The following is a 9,054-nucleotide window of genomic DNA, read 5'->3' on the forward strand; positions in this document are numbered from 1 at the left end:
TAGAATAGAATAGAATAGAATAGAATAGAATAGAATAGAATAGAATAGAATAGAATAGAATAGAATAGAATAGAATAGAATAGAATAGAATAGAATAGAATAGAATAGAATAGAATAGAATAGAATAGAATAGAATAGAATAGAATAGAACAGAACAGAACAGTTCAGTTGGATAGGACCTACAACGATCATCTAGTCCAACTGCCTGATGACTTCAGGGCTGACCAAGTTAAAGCATGCTGTTAAGGGCATTGTCCAAATCCTTCCTAAATGGCATCGACCACCTCTCTAGGAAGCCTGTTCCAGTGTTTGACCACCTTCTTGGTAAAGAAATGTTTCCTAATATCAAGTCTGAACCTCCCCTGATGCAGCTTTGAACCATTCCCACACATCCCGTCACTGGATACCAGGGAGAAGAGATCAGCACCTCCTTCACTTCCCCTTATACTGATCAAAATAAACTGAGTTTGACTCCTGGGCTTTATTGACATGGTCAGCATTAATTTTCAGTGCTGATTTTTAAATAAAAATAAAAAAGGATAAAGGTATAAAATAATAACATCATCAATAGAGCTTCTGGGAGTAAAGAAAGCCCCCAAATTTTCTGTCTCTTATTAAGAGACAAATATTGTTCACTGTGTTATGTATATACATAGATCTATATACATAGAATTAAAACCATCAACTGCAATCTGGTCTGAGTTAGCTCCATCTTTTCTGTGAAGAAGGTCCATGAAGGCACATTTTGGGATTCTTTTATGGATCTAGGTGAGGGGGGCTTAAACTGTTATTGCCCCAGCATTTTTCTGTCACATTTTACCTGAAGTTACTGTCCCAAAAGTGGAATTCTCATACAAACACTCCTAGGCTGTTTCAGTACAAAGTCAGTGGAGTCAGCTTAAAGCATCTTAAACCAAATTTGGATGACTTTACACTTATGTGAACAACTTACATAGACACTTTTAGCTTCACAGCTGTGTCAACAGAAACTGCAAGAAATAACTTCTCAACTTCTATAACTAGATGCAAAAGAAATGACCTGTATATGCCTTCAGTCCCTCTTGGAATGAGGAAAATTAAAAAGGATGTCAGACAGATTGTGGCAACATGGCTAGAAGCTCAGTCTCAGGACAAATCAATGTCTGTTAATGGGAATTCAAATAAGAGTCATCAGAAAGCAAAAAAAACCCTAAAAATGAGGAGAGCTTAGATGTCTCTGTTCTTGTTTTGGTCAGCCTGAAAAGAAAGCAAGCCAATACCAAACCCTCAAACCTATAAGACTTTTGCATTATTTTTCTCACCACCCATAAAATCAGATGCCTTTTGAGCCAAGTCTCTGACAAAGTTCACAGAGTCCATGTTCTTTATGGTATGGACTATTGTAGAAATATTGTGGCAAAAACTGTCAGAAAATACAACCTGCCCCACAAGCAGATTCAGCCCTGGTAGAGAGCTTGTTGCCCCTGTCGTATCCTATTGTATATGAAATGTTTTACTTTTACCTAGAGCTGCCCTCTGAATGCGCCTCTGGTTTATTTCTCCTTTCAGATGGTCTGTAAAAGACACAAAATGCAAACAGTTAGAATTCAAAATGTCAAAAATCAATGAATTCATTGCTTATTTCCCACCATTTGAAAACCCCTGTGCTGCTGGCCAATTTAAGGGGATTTTTTGTGATCCACAGGACAAGTAGTTTTCTGAGCTCTCTCCTTCTCGCTACCGCAAGTAAACAAGTAGGCACAATTTGGCTCTACATATCCTCAGATTTAACTTTGTCCAGTAAGAAAGACTGAAAACGAAGCTATTTACTGTCAAGCACTTTCACAGGATAATGATCTCCTGCAGCTAGATACAAAAGAAGTCCAAGTAAGGCTAGAAGACATGCAGAATTCCAAGTATTTGTTCAAACAGACTTATAGGCGCTAGCAGTGGAAATGAGATATTAGGTCATCCAGTCCACCTCTTTGCCAGTGAAGAATCGGTTCCCTACAGTCCATTTTTTCCTGTTCATCCAGCTCAGTTTTAAATATCCCATGTGCTAGAGCTTCTGCAAGTTCTACTACTCAACCGAACTCACTGTGTAGATGTCATTGGTCTTTGATCGAATTTTTTCTTTAATTTCATTATCTCATTATTCCTAGTTAGGCTCCCATGCTCCATATAATTCACCTTTACCCTTCTTCTATTAATTTCTTCCTTGATCTATGACACTGTTCCAGTTCACCAATTATTTCAAACGATAATTAGATTACCACATGGGAAGCCATTATTCATAGATATTAATGGAACCAATAAAGGAAAAACATAACCTTAAATGTGCAATTTCAGCAGTGTATGTGTTCTGAGGGAGGATGGGATTATGTCTTTCAAGTTTTCAAATTAAAACAATTTCTAAGCAGAGACTTTTTCATAATCTTTACTAAGTTACACATCTGGATACCAGGGAAAGAAAAAAAAATCCATGCTGGATTCCCTTTTTTTTCCCCAGACCTGTGATTATGTATATTATATTAGCATGCATTCTGAATTAAAAATATCCTTTTGCTTACAAGTGAAGACTTACAGAGTAAGGTAATCAGAGCAAATTAAGTCGTTAAAAGCTGCCAAATGCTTAACTGGAGAATGAAAAACCATTTAAATTCACAGGTCATGAGAATTAGACTGTTGTGGTGTAACCCAGCAGGCAGCTAAATACCACACAACTGTTCACTCACTCCCCCCTGCAGTGGGATGGGGAGAGAATCGGGAAAAAGGTAAAACTTGTGAGTTGAGATAAAGACACTTTAGTAGGACAGAAAAGGAAGGGAATATAATAATAATAATGATAAAAGAATATTCAAAACAAGTGATGCACAATGCAATTGCTCACAACCCGCTGACCGATGACCAGCCAGTTCCTGAGCAGCAGCTGCACCCTCCCCGGCCAACTCCTCCCACTTTTTTTTGTTCAGCATGACGTCATATGGTATGGAATACCCCTTTGGCCAGTTTGGGTCAGCTGTCCTGGCTGTGCCCCCTCCCAGCTTCTTGTGCACCTGCAGCCTTCTCAGTCGGTAGAGCATGGGAAGCTGAAAAGTCCTTGACTTAGTGTAAGCACTGCTCAGCAACAACTAAACGTCAGTGTGTATCAACATTATTCTCATCCTAAATCCAAAATACAGCACTATACCAGCTACTAGGAAGAAAATTAACTCTATCCCAGCCAACATCAACTGTTCTATGAGCACCAAAGAACCATGAAAAATTAAACTTCTTTGGGAATTATAAGAATAATTCTTAAGTATTTAGTAGCATTGTAGAACAGGTATTATATGTAATACATTGCAGTATAACAGCCAAATTATGTTGTTTTGAATGTTTTTAGAAAACAAAACAAAACAAAACACCCGACCTACTCTTGTCCATAAAACAGATATTGCAGATTCCTATTTTTCTGCACAGGAAGTTTTATTCTTTTCAATTATTTCTATTTAAACCAATGAATTCTTCTGTACTTAAAGTTATCTGTAAAATTAAGAAAAGCCTTCAGCTACTGAGAAACAGGTTAACTGAAAGAACTAAGATCACCTACCCCAGCTATACCAAATAAACCCTCCATCTCAGCTGTACTAACTCTCAACCAAAAAACCCATTCAGTTAAGTAAGCTCCTGATTTCCGTAACTATAGACAAAATCCCCTCAATTAATAATTTTTACCAATAAAAGCCCAGTTAAATTATCAACACTTATGCTATTTGTGCTTTGAAAACTTTATATAGCAACCCAGTTGATGTCAATACTCAGTGAAATGTGATTAAATGTACCAGTTTTTTTCCTCAGATTGCTTTTTGCTGTTCTGGATATTTATACCCTTATATTCTACAATACTGTATCACACAGGGTGATGTTACTCACTCAATATTGAGCCATGAGACAGTTATGAAACAATTTGTAGTAAACTTGAGATTCATCTCAATGGATTACTATGAACTTAGGTGCCTCAGAAAGCCATCTATACGTGTATCTTCATGTAAGAGCTCAGAAACTCGCTTTCTTAAGCACTGTGAGCTGCAAAAGGCAATGCCACTGTCATTTGAAAAAATGGTTCTAGTAGTATGCTGTTCATCAAGAATCAACTGAAAATAAAGGTGACATACGAGTTCTCTATCCTGTCAATACATGTTTTTAGTAGCGTTATTTCTCTTTCTTTAACCTTGCTAGAAACAAATCAGCAGCAACCAAAATGTTTTGCATAAATTTCTATCAAGTGGCAATGAGGTCAACAGAAAAACAGCAAGCCAAACAAGTCAATGAAAGTAACATCGAACAGACAGATAACAGCTTGCAGTCAATACAAATATGTGGAAATGGAAGAATATGGGCACTGTTTTTTAAATGATTATAGCCAAGAGGCTTGACTTCCAATTACCTAGAATTTACTCTCAGTACAGCTGGGACAGAGAGCACAGAGGCTGCAGAAGCCCTACTTTCATTGCAAGCTTTGTTAGGCCACCCAGCAGTGTGGAACTCTCCCAAATGCTCCTCCTTCCCTTCATTCTAGCCTTTGTAGACTTTTGCTCCATCCATGACACGGACCATGATGTTGTAAGAAATCTCATCCTTCTTCTATTTGGCATCTTTATGAAAGAATGAGAAGTTGGAACCAGACCACCTGTAATCAGAGGGGAACCAAAGAAAACTTCTCGTTCTGCTAGAAAAATAAAAATCCAGTCGTTTCACTCTTAAGCATAAGACACTTCTTTCTTTTTTTTTTGTGAATAGAAATAGAAAGGTGACATTTATCCAGTTCACATAGTCCAAACTGCCTTTTCAGGGCAGCAAAAACTGAACTTAATTTCACAGAAAACTTCCTGAGGAGAAATTGTAATTGTATTATGGGAAAAGTAGCCCAAACAGGAATTCTGGTTCAGAGGACATGATGGTATCATGAGGCACCTGACTATAATTCCATACCAAGACTTAGCCAGATATGATTTAATCTTTCAATTTGTTTTAATCCAATTTGAAATTTGACAGTTTATTTAGATTTCCTTTGGAAAAAAAACAGGTTTTCATGTAGAAACTCTTATTTTTGACAAAACCTTAACATTTTCTGTACATGTTTTTGATTAAAGTAATCTTGTTCTGTTTTAACTACAAATACTTGTGGGGGAGAATGAATGTTTCTGACCTGCTCTACTTTTCTGCCTCTGAGAACATCATCACCCCAATGCAAATCTTGAAGTTCATAAGTGACAGAAGTAGGGGATGATTCCAGTACTGTTGCCTGCACAGGCCTTCCCATATAAACAAATGGAAGATTTCAGTCTTCAGTACTGCCAGTTCTACAACCTTCATAAACACAAATATTTACTCAAATATGAAGAATCACATTCTCATAAAAAATGTTTTCTGATTCCAACAGTGTAAAGTTGTAGACAAGGTTAGTGCTTAAATGTGGTTTGCAAAAATTGAATTTAAGACTTGGCAAACATCTCTTAACATATGGCTAACTATGTTTTCTGAAGTTTCACCAAACTAGAAGCTAAAAATAGGTCTGCAGCTGATACCAAATAATTTTTTCCACTGGAGTAATTCTTCATTTGGAGATAACAGTCCCAATAAAATGTCAAATGCTGCAACTCCACATGTTTTGGCAAAAAAGTAGTTTTGGGGAATTTAAGAATTCACTCAGCATGCAGCCAGCTGTCATTAAGGCTGTGATAAATCTGTTGGTTTTGGCCTGTGTTTCTGGACACATATACCATCCTGAGGTATGGAAAAGAGATGAACTGGTAACACAGAACTTCAGCTTTGTGACAGGAGACAAAAGCAAGGATGGAAATGGAGAAGACAAAACTGAATAGAGAAGTCTAATTAAGTCTGATGTAAAGCAGAGGAAAGTATCCTATATACTGACTAAATATGACAGAATCTGTAACTTTAATAGTATGGCTGGCCTTTAATTTCTTGTCTTTGTGTTCTTCCAGACTGTTTCAAGGAGCTGAAATTATTTTCCAATTTATTACAGACAATGAATGCTTTGACAATACTGCATATGCTTCAGGGCAATACAAAAATGAGTATGTTACAATTAAAAATATTGATTTAGAAAAGTGTTTTCATTTTGTTTGAGTCCACATTACAGGTTTTAAAGCTTCTCTTATATTTTATCATACCTTCCATATAATACTATTATAAGGTTTCAAAGACTGCTAGCTTAAAGGATAAAAATACTGGACGAGCTAAGAGTACACATACAACCTTGACTCCCTCCCTTTGAGAATATTTGTTGTTAGTGATGTGGATAGACCTTTAACTTGATGCAGGGTCTCTTCTGACTTAATAATGGACAGGCTGGAGCCTTTGTCAACAACTTCTCATCTCTTGTTATTTTTTAATACTTTGCTATTATTTTACATTTTCCAAGCCTATCTTAAGCTTAAGAAGTCGTTCCATCCAGGAGATCCTGAAACCTTTACACCTCAGCTAGGATGCTGTATCTCTTTCTTTCTCCATCTTTAAATAATTTTTGGTGTTACATAAAATATCTAGCAGAACATCCTCTTACGCATCCAGGGAACCTCTGATTCCTGGAACTCGCCCTCCAGGGCATTTTGGGTCCCAAATAATGCTGTATCATCTAAGTGTTAGATCTATCTTTTTTTCCTGCTTCTCACACCGCCCCACCAGAGGGTAGGCTGGGGGTGCACAAGAAGTTGGGAGGGGACACGGCTGGGGCAGCTGACCCCAACTGACCAAAGGGATATTCCACGCCATATGACGTCATGCTCAGCATATAAAGCTGGGGGGAGAAGAAGGAAGGGGGGGACACATTCAGAGTGATGGCGTTTGTCTTCCCAAGTAACAGTTACGCGTGATGGAGCCCTGCTTTCCTGGAGATGGCTGCACACCTGCCTGCCGATGGGAAGTAGTGAATGAATTCCTTGTTTTTGCTTTGCTTGCATGTGCAGCTTTTGCTTTACCTATTAACCTGTCTTTATCTCAACCCACAAGTTTTCTCACTTTTACCCTTCCAGTTCTCTCCCCCATCTGACTAGGGGGGAGTGAGCGAGCAGCTGTGTGGTGCTTAGTTGCCAGCTGGGGTTAAACCATGAGAGGAAATATGCGGGGTTGTTGTTTGTAATGCAATGCCCCTACATATGTAGTTGGACCCAGCTATCACCCAACTATGAAGACCTACTCAAGACTCTGGATCTATTAAATTTGATTCATAAAGTTGCATGCATCCACTTGAGTCAGATAAGGAGTCCTGCTGAAGGAGCACAAATTAAAGCTGTATGCTCAGCAAATAATCACTGAGATAGGCTTTTAGAGACAGAGAGGAGGGTAATCACATAACTTCCACAAGCCTTCTAGAGATATATTTTTAACTGAGCTTGAGGTCAGAGTTGTAACAGCTTACAAAGGATTTCTGAAAGTAGGAGACATTGAACCCAAATGGAGATATTTGAATGGAGTAATTTCTCAAATGGAGAATATTCAAACAGAGAGCTATTGGAAATATTACCAGACGTGTTAAATACTTTTGAAAATCTGGTGCTGAAACTGTATGAGAACACAACCTATGATAAAAAGTATCTGACAAGAAAAGTTGTGGAATAAAAAAACTGATTCTGTTCTAACTCAAAATCCTACAGCACTAAGAGCAGACAACCTGTTCAGCCTTTCTCTGACCCAGAGAAATATCTGGGGCAAACTCTGACTCTTCTTTGCAACCTTTGTCCTTCTCCGATGGCAAAAACACGTCAACCGACTCTATTAGGACAATGTGTAGGGGCAAAGTAGTCTGCATTAGTAACCTGGCTCAACACTATTTCTGATGCAAATGCTGTATTTTCCGATACATGGTTGGCCAAATCCCCATGTAATCTGACAAGTCCTAACTTTCAGAAAGCCTTCGGAGGCATCAGGAAAGAAAAAACATTACTGCAGCACTCAGAGCCTCCTGACTATAACATACACATTGTTCAAGGTATGAAATGCAGCTCTCATCAGCATTAAAAATATATTCATGACAATACTTGAGGTAGCATACTGTAAAGTATACCCTGCTGCAGTAGATTTCTGCCTTTTGTTCACTGAAGAAACATCTGCAGTGAACAAAATATGCATTTTGTTCACAACAAAATCTGCATTTACTGGCTCTCCTTTCTCCTTTCCCATCTCCCTTCCCTCCTTCCCAAGATTTGCTGTCAAAGGTTACTGCTCCCACAGCAAAGCAGGTAGAAGCAAATGTCTGCCTGCATTCTGGCTACTCCAGCACATTTCGGCATCTCAGCACAAGCATACCGGCAATTTAGGCTGTGACACTATCATCAAGTCAACTGGAATGTCTGAAATACTAGTAAACACTTTTTGCCAGCTGTGCTGGGAAGAAAGGACTGGAGACAGTAACTGCCAGCAAAGAGGTGGGGCAGACCATTGGGAGCGAGGTAGCTGATAGTATTTAGTAGAACTCATCAGGAAACTCACCCAGGAAAGACGGCAGGTTCAGAATTGGAAGCACAATCCTGACTTCCACACCAAATCCATAGCTGCAAACCACAGCCTAAACTCAGCACATGAACAAGCACACTTGGAAATATACAATTTTCTCAACATACTCTCATTCACTCTCATTCTTTGAAGTTTAAATATCACAGATTCAAATACATACATTTTACTATGATGTAGGATACTGCACATTTTGAGATAACTATTTAAAATACCTGACTGGGGCATGTTCCCTTCCTTGCCATACTCAGCTGAGACAATCACAGTTTTTATCTACACATTTAATACCTTCAAGCATGATCAAATTTACAGACAGAAAGCTTATGAGAAAGCAGTCTCTGTCACTCATTGCTATAGGATGACACTGTGTTTGACTTCACTGATTACTCCTTGAGCTACTTTATATATAGTCCTCTAAACTCAGTCCCCATTTCTATGCACTTATTTCTAACCTCCATATTAAGTCTCCTCCCCATTTCCTACATGTTCTCATTAGTTCTGGCTAGATTACATCATACTTTTTTCTCTCACAAGTTGAATACTTACACTTTCTGATTG

General features: G+C 38.3%; 1 protein-coding gene across 1 annotated transcript in view; it reads right to left on the reverse strand.

Moving 5' to 3' along the window:
• The window catches only part of KIF6 (kinesin family member 6), a 175,445-nt gene that overhangs the window by 27,137 nt on the left and 139,254 nt on the right, over window positions 1–9,054 (reverse strand). Inside the window, exon 16 of the mRNA XM_009331124.1 lies at window positions 1,503–1,553. Within this exon, the coding sequence (XP_009329399.1) occupies window positions 1,503–1,553 (51 nt within the window). The remainder of the gene's footprint in view (window positions 1–1,502; window positions 1,554–9,054) is intronic.

The sequence above is a fragment of the Pygoscelis adeliae genome, unplaced genomic scaffold (assembly GCF_000699105.1).
Source record: "Pygoscelis adeliae isolate BGI_AS28 unplaced genomic scaffold, ASM69910v1 Scaffold218, whole genome shotgun sequence".
NCBI classification, from domain to species: Eukaryota; Metazoa; Chordata; class Aves; order Sphenisciformes; family Spheniscidae; genus Pygoscelis; species Pygoscelis adeliae.